Genomic DNA, 19,822 nt, shown 5'->3' on the forward strand with positions numbered 1-19,822 from the left:
CTGCTGAGCTGTGAATCTAATCCTGTCCTGTGTGATACAGTCTGCTGAGCTGTGTATCTAATCCTCTCCTGTGTGATACATCTGCCTCCATTCTATAACCTCCTATGACCATCCTGCATTGTGTCTCTGATCTGCAGAGCTGACACTCTAAGGGCTCCGTGCTGCGGTCCGCGGTGACGGCTAGACGCGCTCCGTAGAGCTTCCGCGGGGCTCCGATCCCTGCTTCCGCACCGTATCTCCTGGATTGCGGACCCATTGAAGTGACTGGGTCCGTGATCCGTGATGCGGCTGGTGCCCCGTGTATTGTGGCCGCGGCTGCACACGGTTGTGTTGCCCATTTTCATATTGCGGACCGCATTTGCGGATCCGAAATACACAGGCACCGTTCCGTGTGGATTCCGCATCACGGATGTGGATTTATTCACTTCAATGGGTCCGCAAATCCGGATATATGCGGAACGGAACACTGCGGAGTGCTTTCTGGGGTTCCGCGCCTCCGCACCGCAAAAAGATAGAACTTGGGGCTTGTTCACACGAACGTTTTCTGCGTTCCGTATACAGAACCATTCATTTCAATGGGTCCGCATCCGTTGCTCCGTTCCGTGGTACCGGAACAAGAATAAGCATTTCTATAATGGACCTACTGTTCGGTTCCGCCATTTGTGCAAGGCAGGCGGGCGGCATCTGTTTTTTTGCGGATCCGCAATTTCTCGACCGCAAAAAAACCGGCACAGTCGTGTGAACTAGCCCTTGCTCTATCTTTTTGCGGAGCGGACGGATCGGCGATCCACTTGCGGCTGGCCCACGAGCCCTAATGGTGTATGTGACGTCATCACCCGCCGGGTCCTCGCTGAGTCACGTGGAGCGTTGCTTGGTTACTGCAGCCATGGCTCCGACACGTGACTGGCAGCTCCCTGCCACACGCAGCATGGCGGCGGGAGGCGCCCGTGACGTCGGCGCTGACGTCACGGGCCGTGTTTTGTTTTGCTCTGGGGGGCGGGCTCTGCAGACGGCGGAGGCGCAGGACGCGGCAGCTGCTCGGATCGGGGTTCACTTCGTCAGACTCGGAGATGCCTTCAGAGAAGACCTTCAAGCAGAGGAGGACATTGGGTAAGGCTCGAGGGGGCCCCTAGAGAACGGGCGGTGACTGCAGGGGCCCATGTATAGCCCCCCGCCATATGGACGGGCACGGTACTGAAACCGTTAATAAAGGCAGACCCTGTTTTGCCCCAGCACCCCTCCCCCTTCTTCTCGGTGGATACATTGTAGCTCTCCGCAGATCCGCCTGTGGGAGAGCCAGGGGGCTGAAATGGTTAATAGCTGAACTGTGTCTCCTGGCAGCTGAAGAGTTACTGCTCCCCCCCATTTCCTGCTACATTGTATCACTGCTGGGGTATAGCCTTCACCCAGAAGGGGTTTTTGGGGGAGGAGGGGGGCTCAGCGCAGCCCTGCATTATAATGACCGGGGGGGGTGAAATCATCTTCACTGGAGACACTGCAGCGATGTGGGGGAGGGGCCTGGCGGAACACTGCACCCGCTCCACCTGTACCCCAGAGTGGGCAGGCAGCAGGGTGAGGGTTAATGGGGCAGAGTGGGCAGGCAGCAGGGTGAGGGTTAATGGGGCAGAGTGGGCAGGCAGCAGTGTGGGCAGCAGGGTGAGGGTTAATGGGGCAGAGTGGGCAGGCAGCAGGGTGAGGGTTAATGGGGCAGAGTGGGCATGCTGCAGTGTGGGCAGCAGGGTGAGGGTTAATGGGGCAGAGTGGGCATGCTGCAGCGTTAGGGTTAATGGGGCAGAGTGGGCATGCTGCAGGTCACTGTGGGCAGCAGGGTGAGGGCTAATGGGCAGAGTGGGCAGGCAGCAGGGTGAGGGTTAATGGGGCAGAGTGGGCATGCTGCAGGTCACTGTGGGCAGCAGGGTGAGGGCTAATGGGCAGAGTGGGCAGGCAGCAGGGTGAGGGTTAATGGGGCAGAGTGGGCATGCTGCAGGTCACTGTGGGCAGCAGGGTGAGGGTTAATGGGGCAGAGTGGCTGAGGCTGCTTTTTCTTTCCGTTTGTGACTTGTTGATGTGGCCCCAATGACATGAACCCTTAGGGCCCCCACCCAATAACACGATCTTTACTGGTGGATTGGGGACAGTCCCCTCCCCCCTTGCTGTGAGTGACACTTGCCCTGTGTCAGGTTGGGCCTCTGGCCAGTCATGGGTTAAGTCGTCATCTGTTGCCTTGTGGATGAAGTCATTACCGCTGCTTCTTTGTGGCCCCGTCCGCCAGCACTTAGAGGCCGGAAGCTCCTCGCGGTCACCGCTGTGGGGACGACAAGGGCGGACACTGATGATGCGTTTTCTGCAGAACATAAAGGACGCCATGTCCGATGTTCAGCCGCCTCCTTAGAACATGGACATTATCCTTGTCAATCAGCCGTGTAAGTGTGTGACAGGTCGGGGTAATGACGGGGCGAAGCGGCCAGGAGCGGGTCACAGGCTGAGATCTGGGTAATGATGGGGCGGAGCGGGTCACAGGGTGAGATCGGGGTAATGACGGGGCAGCCAGGAGCGGGTCACAGGCTGAGATCTGGGTAATGATGGGGCGGAGCGGGTCACAGGGTGAGATCTGGGTAATGATGGGGCGGAGCGGGTCACAGTGTGAGATCGGGGTAATGACAGGGCAGCCAGGAGCAGGTCACAGGCTGAGATCGGGGTAATGACGGGGCAGCCAGGAGCAGGTCACAGGCTGAGATCGGGGTAATGATGGGGCAGAGCGGGTCACAGGGTGAGATCTGGGTAATGATGGGGCGGAGCGGGTCACAGGCTGAGATCGGGGTAATGACAGGGCAGCCAGGAGCGGGTCACAGGGTGAGATCTGGGTAATGATGGAGCGGAGCGGGTCACAGGGTGAGATCTGGGTAATGATGGGGCGGAGCGGGTCACAGGCTGAGATCGGGGTAATGACAGGGCAGCCAGGAGCAGGTCACAGGCTGAGATCGGGGTAATGATGGGGCGAAGCGGCCAGGAGCGGGTCACAGGCTGAGATCGGGGTAATGACAGGGCAGAGCAGGTCACAGGGTGAGATCTGGGTAATGATGGGGCGGAGCAGGTCACAGGCTGAGATCGGGGTAATGACGGGGCGGAGCGGGTCACAGGGTGAGATCTGGGTAATGATGGGGCGGAGCGGGTCACAGGCTGAGATCGGGGTAATGACAGGGCAGCCAGGAGCAGGTCACAGGCTGAGATCGGGGTAATGACGGGGCTAAGCGGCCAGGAGCGGGTCACAGGCTGAGATCGGGGTAATGACGGGGCGGATCGGGTCACAGGCTGAGATCGGGGTAATGACGGGGCGGATCGGGTCACAGGCTGAGATCGGGGTAATGACAGGGTGGTGCAGGTCACAGGCTGAGATCGGGGTGGCACGGCCAGGAGCAGGTCACAGGCTGAGATCAGGGTAATGATGGGGTGGCGCAGCCAGGAGCGGGTCACAGGGTGAGATTGGGGTAATGATAGGGTGGCGCAGCCAGGAGCTGGTCACAGGTTGAGATTTGGGTAATGATGGGGTGGCATGGCCAGGAGTAGGTCACAGGGTGAGATCGGGGTGGGGCAGCCAGGAGCAGGTCACAGGCTGAGATCAGGGTAATGATGGGGTGGCGCAGCCAGGAGCGGGTCACAGGGTGAGATTGGGGTAATGATGGGGTGGCGCAGCCAGGAGCGGGTCACAGGGTGAGATTGGGGTAATGATAGGGTGGCGCAGCCAGGAGCGGGTCACAGGTTGAGATTTGGGTAATGATGGGGTGGCACAGCCAGGAGCAGGTCACAGGGTGAGATCGGGGTGGTGCAGCCAGGAGCAGGTCACAGGGTGAGATTTGGGTAATGATGGGGTGGCGCAGCCAGGAGCGGGCCACAGGGTGAGATTGGGGTAATGATGGGGTGGCACGGCCAGGAGCGGGTCACAGAGTGAGATTGGGGTAATGATGGGGTGGCACAGCCAGGAGCAGTTCACAGGGTGAGATCGGGGTGGTGCAGCCAGGAGCGGGTCACAGGGTGAGATTGGGGTAATGATGGGGTGGCGCAGCCAGGAGTGGGTAACAGGCTGAGATCGGGGTAATGATGGGGTGGCGCAGCCAGGAGCAGGTCACAGGGTGACATTGGGGTAATGATAGGGTGGCACAGCCAGGAGCAGGTCACAGGGTGAGATCGGGGTGGGGCAGCCAGGAGCGGGTCACAGGGTGAGATTGGGGTAATGATGGGGTGGCACAGCCAGGAGTGGGTCACAGGCTGAGATCGGGGTAATGATGGGGTGGCACAGCCAGGAGCGGGTCACAGGCTGAGATTGGGGTAATGATGGGGTGGCACAGCCAGGAGCGGGTCACAGGGTGAGATTGGGGTAATGATGGGGTGGCACAGCCAGGAGCAGGTCACAGGCTGAGATCGGGGTAATGATTGGGTGGCATGGCCAGGAGTAGGTCACAGGGTGAGATCGGGGTAATGACGGTCAGGGCGGTGCGGCTGGGAGCTTCATTTCTGCCTCAGTGACATCATCTAATTCTATGGCGGCTGCGATATTTAAAAGGCTCCTAAGGTCAGACGCCATCATTGTTATTCCGCTCCAGGCACCGCGGTCACGCAGCCTACGGATATACAGCGCCATGTCATTGTCATAACCCTTGTGAAAACTACAATACTCACTCGAGTTACAACTGGGAAAGGATCCCTTTAAAGGACTACCCTAACTGGTGCAGTACGCGGAGCCGTCATATAGAAAGTGAAAGCGGGCGCAGCACTCCGCCCAGAATCCAGAAACATAAAAAGTGATCAGAGTCACAAGTAATACAAAAAGGATCCCAGTGTATTAATAATAGTAACTGTGTTACATGTACGACCAAAATAATGCCAGGAACAAAAACAAAAAAAAAACTTTTATAAGGTGCAGTGAAAAAAATATCACCATGTTAACAGCTAAAACAGGCTGGGCAGGAAGCGGTTAAACATCTTTTAAAAAAGCAAAACTACAAGAAACAGGAAAAAAAACTGCATGGCTGCCTGCAGAAGCGCTCCGGCCTGTGACCGCCATGCTGACTCCATGTACCCCCTGTGGGTCAGAGATGGTATTACAGACAAATATTGCTGTCTACATTACTCGTCCGTTTCAAGGCCTCTGCCTCTTGTGAGTGAATGGAAACATCCTTCAGCAATGTTACAGTCACTAATGATAACGGTGACGTTGAAAAATAATCAGATTTGTCAAGTATTTCCCAGCATGCACCTGCCACGGGGAAGCGTGTTCATATTCCAGGGAATTTGCATTTATGACTGACCTCCGCCCTGGAGCCATCTTATCTCTGGGGGCGCGGTGCAGAGTACAGGCCACGTCCCGTGATCCTCCTCTCTCTGGGTCGTTTCGCTCTTAGACGCCTCGTCTGATATTTCTCTTTATTTTTGTTCCAGAACAGAGAGTGGAAGATGTGAGGCTGATCAGAGAGCAGCACCCCAACAAGATCCCGGTGAGTGTCCCCCTCAAACCCCACTGCTCCTGCTCAATGCCAGTAAGCTGCAGCCCAAGGAGACGATTGCGAAATCTGACGGGTTTTAGTTTTGCATAATGACAACTGTGATTGCAACATGTGTGAAAAGTACAGCTGGGAAAATCCATGAAATGTGAGGGTAAAGAGTTAACACAAAACTGATATCAGCTGCTCCTCTTATAACGCTCCAGCACTGATATCACCTCCAGAGATATTACATCACATATGACTGATATCAGCCGCTCCTCTTATAACGCTCCAGCACTGATATAACCTCTAGAGACATTACATCATATGTGACTGATATCAGCCACTCCTCTTATAACGCTCCAGCACTGATATAACCTCCAGAGACATTACATCATATGTGACTGATATCAGCCGCTCCGCTTATAACGCTCCAGCACTGATATAACCTCCAGACATTACATCATATGTGACTGATATCAGCCGCTCCTCTTATAACGCTCCAGCACTGATATAACCTCCAGAGACATTACATCATATGTGACTGATATCAGCCGCTCCTCTTATAACGCTCCAGCACTGATATAACCTCCAGAGACATTACATCATATGTGACTGATATCAGCCGCTCCTCTTATAACGCTCCAGCACTGATATAACCTCCAGACATTACATCATATGTGACTGATATCAGTCGCTCCTCTTATAACGCTCCAGCACTGATATAACCTCCAGACTTTACATCATATGTGACTGATATCAGTCGCTCCTCTTATAACGCTCCAGCACTGATATAACCTCCAGAGACATTACTTCATATGTGACTGATATCAGCCGCTCCTCTTATAACGCTCCAGCACTGATACAACCTCCAGAGACATTACATCATATGTGACTGATATCAGCCGCTCCTCTTATAACGCTCCAGCACTGATATAACCTCCAGAGACATTACATCATATGTGACTGATATCAGCCGCTCCTCTTATAACGCTCCAGCCCTGATATAACCTCCAGAGACATTACATCATCTGTGACTGATATCAGCCGCTCCTCTTATAACGCTCCAGCACTGATATAACCTCCAGACATTACATCATATGTGACTGATATCAGTCGCTCCTCTTATAACGCTCCAGCACTGATATAACCTCCAGACTTTACATCATATGTGACTGATATCAGTCGCTCCTCTTATAACGCTCCAGCACTGATATAACCTCCAGACTTTACATCATATGTGACTGATATCAGTCGCTCCTCTTATAACGCTCCAGCACTGATATAACCTCCAGACTTTACATCATATGTGACTGATATCAGCCGCTCCTCTTATAACGCTCCAGCCGCGGCAGATTAGGAGGGGGCACAGGAAGTGAGATCACATCTCGGGCTGTGCAGCAGCCCCTCGCTCGGTCACATGCCGCTTCTCCTGCGGTCCTCAGTGCCGCCATCGTCCTGGTTGCAGACAGTGAGGATTTTCAGACTCAGTCATCATCACAGAATCACAGTCATGGCGCTGAATGGGAGGGATCAGTGACTCCTATGGTCGCTGGATGGGAGTTTTCCCCTTTGTCAGCCGTGGAAGAAGCCACAGATGCTTCCCCACGGGCTCCCGCGGGCAGGCGGGTGCTCCATGTGCGGACATGCTGACGCTCTCTTCTGCTCTCCTACAGGTGATTATCGAGAGGTACAAGGGGGAGAAGCAGCTCCCAGTGCTGGACAAAACCAAATTCCTCGTCCCGGATCACGTCAATATGAGCGAGCTCATCAAAATCATCCGGTAAGATATGACCCCCCCCCCATGGACCACAGTCCTGCTAATCTAGGTTATTTCCAGAGTTAATGTATTTTGTCATATGCATATAGCATTGTATGGAAAAGACAAGGATTCCAGCTCTTAACAGTAAAAAAAGGGGCTTTATTCGACTTCCATAAAATCCGACATCAAAAGTGAGACATATTGCTATGACGCGTTTCGGGCTGTTACATCCGAGCCCTTCATCAAGACAAACATAGTAACATAGTACATAAGGCCGAAAAAAGACATTTGTCCATCCAGTTCGGCCTGTTATCCTGCAAGTTGATCCAGAGGAAGGCAAAAAAAAAACCTGTGAGGTAGAAGCCAATTTTCCTCACTTTAGGGGAATAAAAAATTCCTTCCCGACTCCAATCAGGCATCAGAATAACTCCCTGGATCAACGACCCCTCTCTAGTAACTATAGCCTGTAATATTATTACGCTCCAGAAATACATCCAGGCCCCTCCTGAATTCCTTTATTGTACTCACCATCACCACCTCCTCAGGCAGAGAGTTCCATAGTCTCACTGCTCTTACTGTAAAGAGTCCATAGTCTCACTGCTCTTACAGTAAAGAGTCCATAGTCTCACTGCTCTTACAGTAAAGAGTCCATAGTCTCACTGCTCTTACAGTAAAGAGTCCATAGTCTCACTGCTCTTACAGTAAAGAGTCCATAGTCTCACTGCTCTTACAGTAAAGAGTCCATAGTCTCACTGCTCTTACAGTAAAGAGTCCATAGTCTCACTGCTCTTACAGTAAAGAGTCCATAGTCTCACTGCTCTTACAGTAAAGAGTCCATAGTCTCACTGCTCTTACCGTAAAGAGTCCACAGTCTCACTGCTCTTACAGTATAGAGTCCATAGTCTCACTGCTCTTACTGTAAAGAGTCCATAGTCTCACTGCTCTTACAGTAAAGAGTCCATAGTCTCACTGCTCTTACAGTAAAGAGTCCATAGTCTCACTGCTCTTACTGTAAAGAGTCCATAGTCTCACTGCTCTTACAGTATAGAGTCCATAGTCTCACTGCTCTTACTGTAAAGAGTCCATAGTCTCACTGCTCTTACAGTATAGAGTCCATAGTCTCACTGCTCTTACAGTATAGAGTCCATAGTCTCACTGCTCTTACAGTAAAGAGTCCATAGTCTCACTGCTCTTACAGTAAAGAGTCCATAGTCTCACTGCTCTTACAGTAAAGAGTCCATAGTCTCACTGCTCTTACAGTAAAGAGTCCATAGTCTCACTGCTCTTACAGTAAAGAGTCCATAGTCTCACTGCTCTTACAGTAAAGAGTCCATAGTCTCACTGCTCTTACAGTATAGAGTCCATAGTCTCACTGCTCTTACAGTAAAGAGTCCATAGTCTCACTGCTCTTACAGTAAAGAGTCCATAGTCTCACTGCTCTTACAGTAAAGAGTCCATAGTCTCACTGCTCTTACAGTAAAGAGTCCATAGTCTCACTGCTCTTACAGTAAAGAGTCCATAGTCTCACTGCTCTTACAGTAAAGAGTCCATAGTCTCACTGCTCTTACAGTAAAGAGTCCATAGTCTCACTGCTCTTACAGTAAAGAGTCCATAGTCTCACTGCTCTTACAGTAAAGAGTCCATAGTCTCACTGCTCTTACAGTAAAGAGTCCATAGTCTCACTGCTCTTACAGTATAGAGTCTATAGTCTCACTGCTCTTACAGTAAAGAGTCCATAGTCTCACTGCTCTTACAGTATAGAGTCCATAGTCTCACTGCTCTTACAGTAAAGAGTCCATAGTCTCACTGCTCTTACAGTAAAGAGTCCATAGTCTCACTGCTCTTACAGTAAAGAGTCCATAGTCTCACTGCTCTTACAGTATAGAGTCCATAGTCTCACTGCTCTTACAGTAGAGTCCATAGTCTCACTGCTCTTACAGTAAAGAGTCCATAGTCTCACTGCTCTTACAGTAAAGAGTCCATAGTCTCACTGCTCTTACAGTAAAGAGTCCATAGTCTCACTGCTCTTACAGTAAAGAGTCCATAGTCTCACTGCTCTTACAGTAAAGAGTCCATAGTCTCACTGCTCTTACAGTAAAGAGTCCATAGTCTCACTGCTCTTACAGTAAAGAGCCCATAGTCTCACTGCTCTTATAGTAAAGAGTCCATAGTCTCACTGCTCTTACAGTAAAGAGTCCATAGTCTCACTGCTCTTACAGTAAAGAGTCCATAGTCTCACTGCTCTTACAGTAAAGAGTCCATAGTCTCACTGCTCTTACAGTAAAGAGTCCATAGTCTCACTGCTCTTACAGTAAAGAGTCCATAGTCTCACTGCTCTTACAGTAAAGAGTCCATAGTCTCACTGCTCTTACAGTATAGAGTCCATAGTCTCACTGCTCTTACAGTAAAGAGTCCATAGTCTCACCGCTCTTACAGTAAAGAGTCCATAGTCTCACTGCTCTTACAGTAAAGAGTCCATAGTCTCACTGCTCTTACAGTATAGAGTCCATAGTCTCACTGCTCTTACAGTAAAGTCCATAGTCTCACTGCTCTTACAGTAAAGAGTCCATAGTCTCACTGCTCTTACAGTATAGAGTCCATAGTCTCACTGCTCTTACAGTAAAGAGTCCATAGTCTCACTGCTCTTACAGTAAAGAGTCCATAGTCTCACTGCTCTTACAGTAAAGAGTCCATAGTCTCACTGCTCTTACAGTAAAGAGTCCATAGTCTCACTGCTCTTACAGTAAAGAGTCCATAGTCTCACTGCTCTTACCGTAAAGAACCCTTTTCTATGTTTGTGTACAAACCTTCTTTCCTCCAAACGCAGAGGATGTCCCCTCGTCACAGTCACAGTCCTGGGGATAAATAGATGATGGGAGTGATCTCTGTACTGACCCCTGATATATTTATACATAGTAATTAGATCTCCCCTCAGTCGTCTTTTTTCTAACGTGAATAACCCTAATTTTGATAATCTTTCAGGGTACTGTAGTTGCCCCATTCCAGTTATTACTTCAGTTGCCCTCCTCTGGACCCTCTCCAGCTCTGCTATGTCTGCCTTGTTTACAGGAGCCCAGAACTGTACACAGTCCTCCATGTGTGGTCTGACCAGTGATTTGTAAAGTAGTAGGACTATGTTCCTATCACGGGAATCTATGCCCCTTTTGATGCAACCCATTATCTTATTGGCCTTGGCAGCCGCTGCCTGACACTGGTTTTTGCAGCTTAGTTTGCTGTTTATTAAAATTCCTAGGTCCTTTTCCATGTCAGTGTTACTCAGTGTTTTACCATTTAGTATGTACGGGTGACTTGCATTATTCCTTCCCATGTGCATAACTTTACATTTCTCAGTGTTAAACCTCATCTGCCACTTATCTGCCCAAGCCTCCAATCTATCCAGATCCCTCTGTAGTAGTATACTGTCCTCTGTAGTATATATACAGTATACTGTCCTCTGTAGTATATATACAGTATACTGTCCTCTGTAGTGTATATACAGTATACTGTCCTCTGTAGTATATATACAGTATACTGTCCTCTGTAGTGTATATACAGTATACTGTCCTCTGTAGTGTATATACAGTATACTGTCCTCTGTAGTATATATACAGTATACTGTCCTCTGTAGTATATATACAGTATACTGTCCTCTGTAGTATATATACAGTATACTGTCCTCTGTAGTGTATATACAGTATATTGTCCTCTGTAGTATATATACAGTATACTGTCCTCTGTAGTGTATATATACAGTATACTGTCCTCTGTAGTATATATACAGTATACTGTCCTCTGTAGTGTATATACAGTATACTGTCCTCTGTAGTGTATATACAGTATACTGTCCTCTGTAGTATATATACAGTATACTGTCCTCTGTAGTATATATACAGTATACTGTCCTCTGTAGTATATATACAGTATACTGTCCTCTGTAGTATATATATACAGTATACTGTCCTCTGTAGTATATATATACAGTATACTGTCCTCTTCAGTGTTAATTACTTTACACAGTTTAGTGTCATCTGCGAAAATTGATATTTTACTATGCAAGCCTTCTACAAGATCATTAATAAATATATTGAAGAGAATAGGGCCCAATACTGACCCCTGAGGTACCCCACTAGTGACAGTGACCCAATCTGAGTATGTACCGTTAATAACCACCCTCTGTTTTCTATCACTCAGCCAGTTACTTACCCACATACAGACGTTTTCTCCCAGTCCGAGCATTCTCATTTTATATACTAACCTTTTATGAGGTACAGTGTCAAATGCTTTGGAGAAGTCCAGATATACGACATCCATTGATTCGCCGCTGTCAAGTCTAGAACTTACCTCCTCATAGAAACTGATTAAATTAGTTTGACATGACCGATCCCTCACGAAGCCATGCTGATATGGCGTTATTTGCTTATTTCCCATAAGATGCTCTAACATAGCATCTCTCAGAAAACCTTCAAACAGTTTACCCACAACAGATGTTAAACTTACCGGCCTATAGTTTCCAGGCTCTGTTTTTGGACCCTTTTTGAATATTGGCACCACATTTGCCATGCGCCAATCCTGTGGGACATTTCCTGTCAGTACAGAGTCCGCAAATATCAGAAATAAGGGTCTGGCTATGACATTACTTAATTCCCTTAGGATACGGGGGTGTATGCCATCCGGTCCTGGCGATTTGTCTATTTTGATATTTTTAAGACAAAGACAAAGACAAACAAACTAAAAACCTCCATCTTATACACAGGCAGGAACCTGCCCACTTGATTAAATGATTTCCATCACCTGGTGGCCATAGAATACTGGACATGGGGAAGACAATCCCGAAATAGAAGGAAAACAAATCCTTTATATTGTAGGGTTAAATCCTGTTTCCTGTTCAGCCCTTTAGGTATACATGTTCCGAGGTTGAACATCCAGTATGTGTCTGTACTAAAAAGTCTTTGTCAGCGATCTCCCCCTCTAACCGGAGCAGTGACTCTTCCGACACCTTGCACATAAAGCGCAGAGGTATCGCCCTTGTGCTCTATCGCAGAGTGTGATGTGGCTGCTGAGACATTGCGCGTTGGAACATGTGGGATGTTTTCGAATTCTCACTTTGAGCTGATTAATGGTGCATCCAACATATTGCAACGCGCAAGTCCGACAAGTGATGACATATAAAACATATTCCGTGTTGCAATTAATATATTGTTGCAATTTGTGTGTCCTGCCATTCGATGTGGATACAATATCTTTACTGACTGACATGTGCAGGTAACAAATACATTTCTTGCTTCCACATTTGGAATTTCCCTCGGTGTCGGTCACACGGGGTCACACACTGCGTTTTCCACAAACAGGCTCGGGCTGACTTTTTGTCCGATGGTTGGTGCTTTCTTCGCAATGCACCTAATACCTGCCTCTGCAATGTCCCCCCAACCTTCATCAAAACCTATCACTGAAACATGTTTACGCAAAATATTGCAGACAAGGGGATACTCGGCCCTATAATTTGTGACAAAAGTTACAGGTTCGCTCGAATCCTGAGTGCGGGTTCGAACATTTTTACTTCTTAGTTTTTTTCTTATGAACCTGCTTCGCACTCTTGATTCGAGCGAATATAAGTGAATCTCTATCCACAGATATTGCATGTTCCTTCGCCTTACGAATATTCTCCATCGAATATCCCCTGATCCGCAACCTTGCAGAGATATCAGAGGCCTCCTTTACAAATAGATTCAAAGAAGAGCAATTGCGCCGCGCCCTCAACATCTCCCCTTTGGGAATGTTCTTGGCTACATGAGGGGGGTGGCAGGATGATGCATGGAGCAAAGCGTTACCCGCAGTGGTTTTACGATGTGTGCAGGTGAAAACCTTCTGGTTCTCTCGATCACCCCACAATAAAAGGTCCAGAAAAACAATCGAGAAAAAAAACGCTGACCATAGTGAGCTTGATCGAGGGAACACAGCTGTCCGAATACTCCACAAATGACATCAACTCTTTCACATCACCCGCCACACCCATAACATGTCGTCAATGAAGCGACCATACCATTTCATGGACATCAAATATGGGTTACTGTCCGAAAATAAAAAACTGTTCTCCCACCATGCCATGAACACGTTTGCCACCGAAGGCGAAAATTTTGCACCCATTAAAGCTCCGGATATTTAAATAATATGAACCATTAAACATAAGAAAATTATGTTTAAGCAAAAAAATCGGTACAAATATAATCTCGGAGTTCCAAGGTGTAATTGCTAAACATATCCAAAAACCATTTCAAAGCTACAATCGCCAAATGGTGGGGGATGTTAGTGTACAGTGAATTAATATCAGCAGTAACCCATACGAACTCTTCTCACCATACAAATTGATGGAAATTTTGGAGACCGCTACATGTGTCCTTGAGATGGCGCGGTATATGAGGTACAAGGGGTTGCAGCAAGGAATCGACCCATTCCGAATATGATCCGATTTCTGCCACAATAGGTCATGTAGCCAAGAACATTCCCAAAGGGGAGATGTTGAGGGCGCGGCGCAATTGCTCTTCTTTGAATCTATTTGTAAAGGAGGCCTCTGATATCTCTGCAAGGTTGCGGATCAGGGGATATTCGATGGAGAATATTCGTAAGGCGAAGGAACATGCAATATCTGTGGATAGAGATTCACTTATATTCGCTCGAATCAAGAGTGCGAAGCAGGTTCATAAGAAAAAAACGAAGAGAAGTAAAAATGTTTGAACCCGCACTCAGGATTCGAGCGAACCTGTAACTTTCGTCATAGTGCCGAGTATCCCCTTGTCTGCAAAATTTTGCGTAAACATTTTTCAGTGATAAGCTTATCAAATAGATAATAAATACCATAAAACGAGGGGGATAGGGAGCACAAGCCCCATCCAGCATTACAGCGTCAACATATGTAACATCAACAATGATATGCGCGAAAATTAATAGAAGTGAGTCCCCAAGAGGTATTCACACAAAGAACCGCAACAAAGAGCGGCTGCATGAACCCCCCGGAGCGATGTCCTGACTATATATCGAAGGCCATGAGTATGGATGGAAGTGACATGGACTCACCGAGAGATAACCGCGACCTGAATGCCTGGTATGGCGTTACCCCGACACACGTTTCGGCGTACCTTCGTCAGGGGGTAACGCCATCACTGTGGGGATAACTATTTAAACAGCCCCTGGCCAATCCACGTTTTGATTGTGCAAGGTATCGAAAGAGTCACTGCTCCGGTTAGAGGGGGAGATCGCCGACAAAAACTTTTTAGTAGAGAGACAAACTGGATGTTCAACCTTGGAACATGTATACCTAAAGGGTTAAACAGGATTTAACCCTACAATATAAATTATTAGTTTTCCTTCTATTTAGGGCTCCGTCCCACTAGATTGGGATTATCTTCCCCATGTCCAGTATTCTATGGCCACCAGGTGATGGAAATCATTCAATCAAGTGGGCAGGTTCCTGCCTGTGTATAAGATGGAGGTTTTTAGTTTGTTTGTCTTGATGAAGGGCTCGGATGTAACAGCCCGAAACGCGTCACAGCAATAGGTCTCACTTTTGATGTCGGATTTTATGGAAGTCGAATAAAGCCCCCTTTTTTTTTTTTTACTGTGAAGAGCTGGAATCCTTGTCTTTTCCATATTTTGCTCCAGACTTAGCCCAGGTCTGATCATCCGCGCTCCACGGGGAGGTGATTTTCCTTTTACCTACATATAGCATGGTACAATGCATTCTCCTCTCGGGTAGCATGCCTCCCTGCTGGTTCAGTATCTGGACACTGCGTCGCCTCCTCTGTATATAGATGCAGGGCGTGTATCCGGGGCTGTACACAATACGTATTGCACACACATGCATTCAGTATCTACACCTTAAAGGGCTTTTCTGAGATTTTTATACCGATGACCTACCCTCGCTATAGGTCATCAGTGTCTGATGGGTGGGGGTCCGACACCCGGGGTCCCTGCCGATCAGCACTGCCAGTAGCGCCGCGGCCTTCTCTTTGCTTTTCCTGGGTCAGTCACATGGCCTAGGGGCAGCTCACCGCATAGAAGTGAACGGGGATGAGCGCGATACCAAGCATGGCCACTATACAATGTGCGGCGCTGTGTTTGTGAGCACGGAGGAGGCCATGGCGTTCACTGGAGTGCCGCTGCTTTGTCAGACCCCCACCGATCAGCTACTAATGACCTATCCAGAGGACAGGTCACAAGTGATGAAAACCCTTTGAAGGATATATCTGCACATGAGAAGCAGACCCACGTGTATATACACTGTAAACGGAATGGCCCATGTCATTTCCTCAGGATAGGTCATCGATATCAGATCGGTGGGGGTCCGACACCCGGCAGAAGACGGCGCGCTGTGTGCTCGCTGCTGCTATGTCTGTGGCAAAACAGGAAGAGAGACGTGTGCGCCGTCTCCTCATACAGCTGATTGGAGGGGGTGTTGGGTGTCGGACCCCCGCCAATCTCATATTGATGACCTATCCTGAGGAGGTCCTCAATATAGGAGACCCCAGAAAACCCATTAATGGGCGTTCCAGAAATGGCCGAGCGCACTTGTCAGTTGTGTTTGGGGCTCCCATAGAAGTGAATGGAAAGCGCCCTGCGGCGGCCTTTGCTTTGGGTCCCAGTTCTAGAGATATCCGAGCAATATGACGCCAATGTGCATGATCGACAACCCCTTTAAGGGCATATATGCACATTGCACACACACGTGTATACACTTTACCTGTACATACACCTATTTGCGTGCCACGAGTCGGATCTCGGAGCCCCTCAAGCAGCGGCCGTTCCGGGGCGGACCGCCTCCTGCTGTGCCCATAGACCTGCATTGTGTCTCCAACCCCTTTGAGGTCCCCATACAATGTGCAGCACGATAATGCGACCCTCTGCAGGATGTGACTTTGCTCCTTTTCTCGCTTTTGCAGGCGACGTCTGCAGCTGAACGCCAACCAAGCCTTCTTCCTGCTAGTGAACGGCCACAGTATGGTGAGCGTATCCACTCCGATTTCTGAGGTTTACGAACGGGAAAAGGACGAGGACGGATTTCTCTACATGGTCTATGCATCACAGGAGACTTTCGGGATGGAAAACGCATAAGAACACCGCGCCATTGCCACAGCATTGTTTTTATTTTTGGTTTTATTTAAAGTGATTTGTTTTTTCCCTTTGAGTCCTATGGGAAAACTTTAGCAGACGGCCGGTCTTCTCGGAACGGATCCGCATGTATTCACGCTACCCGTAACTCCTGTTCCGCTCTGGTCTGCCTCTGGAGAATTGCATAGAATTAAATATATCCTTCAAAGCCAGAGAAGGCCCAGGTTGTACTGTGTGTAATAGAGCTGCGTCTCAGAGTCAGGCTGTCTCTGTAAAGGGGGAACGTTTTAGTTTTTCATTGAGCTGTAATCTCATGTTTTTATGCTGTATTCTATCCTGGGGGTCATCATCCGTACGTACACTGTCCAGCGTCTTACAGTAAAACCGTTGTTGGGGCGGACTGCGCTGCTCCACTTTGTGATGTCCTTTATCCACAGTCCTAATTGTCTATGTAACTGCTCCATATCGGGATGGGAAATGACGCGGGGCTGCGGTCACGTGTTCCTATGTGCATCGTCAATACATGTAGACGAATGTTTCCTTAATGCTTCAGTATGCAACGCCATTTCTCACCCCATGCAAGGCAAACCTCAATGTGACTGGCGCCGAGTACGACCGTGACCGGGGGCCCCTGTAGTGGAGCCTTGGTATCGGGGGGTGACCAGTATGGCGGAGATGTGTCGCTGCCGCCCCACTAACTGAGCAATATCTCGGCTTCTGCGCAGTGCAGAGGGACGTGTGATTCACACATAATAACCTTATGCACGGTTTTCACTTTATTTTCGCCGTAGATTTGCTGATTTTGTCTTCAGTAACGACCCTTTATTTCACATATAATTTTTTTAGTTTTGCTTTCTGTTCTTGTATAAATAAAGCTTTTTATATATATTTTTGGCGCCCGGTGCATTTCTTGGATCCTCCTGTTTTCTTTGTCGTACGCTTACCATGTGCTGGGAGCCCAACCAGGGGCCACATTCTACATCTGCGAGGGCTGATTCCAGAATTCCTGCAATACTGGGCTCCAAGGAGGCACCATATAGAGGCACACACAAGACTATGGCTCCAGAATACTCTATTTGTCTCCCCGGTCACCGCCTTTCCCCACAGGCTGCGCTTCCAGCGCACTCATCGGGCAGATTCGTTTGAGGTTCTGCGGTTTCTTCACTACCCGAGGGCTTGTCCTGCTTTGGAGTCCACAGCAAGTACAATCCTTATTCTTCTCGAGGTCTTTTATGATCCCAGGTTCCTATTTCTTGCCAGTTCTATGCTTTATATCCAAGAACACAGAAGCGTCAATTATTTCCACATTCATCCGCACCTGAACCATCATCATCATCACTCTTTCCGTACTTCCTTCACGATTTCCAAGACGAGCACTGTAGTCAGGAAGGTCCGTGCCCAGTCTGGTTTGTATGTCGCACACGTGCCACCATCTTCTGATTGACGCATGCACAGTGAAGCAGGACTCATCTGACAGAAGGGCTCCAGATTTACTGTGCATGCGCATGATATTGGAGATGAAATGCCCTGCAGATCGGGAGCAGACACCCCTAACTCTGTTTGGTCAGATGACGACGCGCCCCCGGAGCCGCAATCCGAGGATTTCCAGAATAGTCAGTCATTGGGGTCAAACCTTGAATTTTCCTATGCGTGTGAACAAGGTTGTAGAAACTCCGCTCACAGGCCAGCGGGCGCAGATTACAGCACAAAATAATCCCCTTCCAATTCCGTGGCGTGAACTTCCCCGTAACCAGGGTTTTCTAGTTTTATGAAAGATAATAACTGATTCTGCAGTTTCATAAAAAGTTCCACAACTTTCTCACGGACTTCGGGGCAGATAAGAAAGGCGTTGCAGACATCAGTATTAGGGCTCATTCACAAGACTGTATTTTTCTGTCCCGATCAGTTACACAATTTTGCGGATCGGACGTGAAACCTTTCATTTCAATGAAGCCGCAAAAAAAAAATAATATGTCCTATTCTTGTCCGTTTTTGCGGACAAGAATAGGCATTTCTATCATAGGGAAGGATGTTCAAATCTGCAAAATGCGGACCACATATGGCCAGTATCCGTGTTTTTCCACCCGCAGTTATGGAGAGGCATATGGCTCATATTGGTAAATCTGCTCCTTTGTGTTTTAGCTTTAATTATTTCCAAGATATCAGCTTGCAGTCAGTGAATGCAAACACTATTGTTTACAGTAAAGGGGTTGTCCCATTAAGCTATCTCTGAAGGGAAGTGTGCATGGGACTGCTGGAAGTAGGCAAGTGAAGCGCTTGTACTGCGCCGCCTCCGGCAGTCCCATACGGATGAGTGGAGAGCCAGCATGCACGCGTGACCGCCACTCCAACTGGGGACCTTCTTCTGCTTGGCAGGGCCCCCAGCCGATAAATTGTCTTCATGGGACAACCCCTTTAAGAGGCTGCAAACCTAGTACATAGCTAGTCCTGCTTAGAACTGAGGGTTTGTTACAATGTATCAGTCCAGGCAGTTTAGCTCACAGCATTGTGTAAACTGGATACAATTGTAACAAATCCTCAGATGAGAGCAGGACTAGATCTGTACATGGTTTGCAGCATCTGACTAGAAACAAGTGATTTAAAGAGTAACTACACGTTTTTTTTTTTATATGTCCCTGTGTTGATGGGCGGGGGTCACAGCTCCGAGACCCCCACCGATCGCTAGAATGAGGGATCGGAAGCGCTCAGCCGAGTGCAGCTTCTCCTCACTGCCGAGAGCGAGTCTGTAGACTGTTTCAATAGAAAGTCTATGAGCTCGTCTACAGTCTGAGAAGCTGCGATCGGTGGGGGTCTCGGAGCTGTGACCCCCGCCCATCAACACTTCCTATTTGTCCCTGTGACATATCAAAAATTGAAAAAAGTGTAATTCCTCTTTAATTTGCTGACAGCAAACGAACATCTTGAAAATGGCGAGAAATCCAAAACTATTAGGCCGAATGCACGCGGCCGAGAGCGGTCCGTGGTATGACGCCGTGCGCTCCTGCTGTCATCAGGAATCCCGGACCGCTCTCGACTGCGGAACACGGCCATGTGCATTCGGCCTTAAAGAGATGTGAAACTTCATGTATGTTAGGATTTAGGTTTAAGGGGTTGTTCTGGGCTGCGGATATTGTTGATCTATCTTTAGGACATCAATATATTGGTGGGAGTCTGACACCCCCACTGATCGGGGCAGCCACGGCATCGGATGCAGAAGGCTTCATACACTGTACAATCCCCAGTGCCACGGCTGACAGGTGGGCATGCCAGGTGTCGGAACCCCACGGCATCGGATGCAGAAGGCTTCATACACTGTACAATCCCCAGTGCCACGGCTGACAGGTGGGCATGCCAGGTGTCGGAACCCCACGGCATCGGATGCAGAAGGCTTCATACACTGTACAATCCCCAGTGCCACGGCTGACAGGTGGGCATGCCAGGTGTCGGACCCCCACTGATCGGGGCAGCCACGGCATTG

At 48.7% G+C, this 19,822-nt stretch overlaps 1 protein-coding gene and 1 long non-coding RNA gene across 2 annotated transcripts; both read left to right on the plus strand.

Moving 5' to 3' along the window:
* Positions 1 to 963: 963 nt before the first annotated feature.
* MAP1LC3B (microtubule associated protein 1 light chain 3 beta) lies at positions 964 to 16,498 on the plus strand. The gene is made up of 4 exons (XM_040409624.1): positions 964 to 1,110; positions 5,437 to 5,492; positions 7,157 to 7,263; positions 16,176 to 16,498. Exons 1-4 carry the CDS (start codon positions 1,071 to 1,073, stop codon positions 16,345 to 16,347), a joined length of 375 nt encoding a protein of 124 aa, XP_040265558.1. The 5' UTR covers positions 964 to 1,070; the 3' UTR covers positions 16,348 to 16,498.
* LOC120980489 lies at positions 2,847 to 4,775 on the plus strand. Its single transcript, XR_005774533.1, has 3 exons — positions 2,847 to 3,304; positions 3,460 to 3,937; positions 4,455 to 4,775. It is a non-coding gene; the product is annotated as an uncharacterized LOC120980489 (long non-coding RNA).
* Positions 16,499 to 19,822: the final 3,324 nt, after the last annotated feature.

The sequence above is a fragment of the Bufo bufo genome, chromosome 10 (genome assembly GCF_905171765.1).
Source record: "Bufo bufo chromosome 10, aBufBuf1.1, whole genome shotgun sequence".
Lineage (NCBI taxonomy): Eukaryota > Metazoa > Chordata > Amphibia > Anura > Bufonidae > Bufo > Bufo bufo.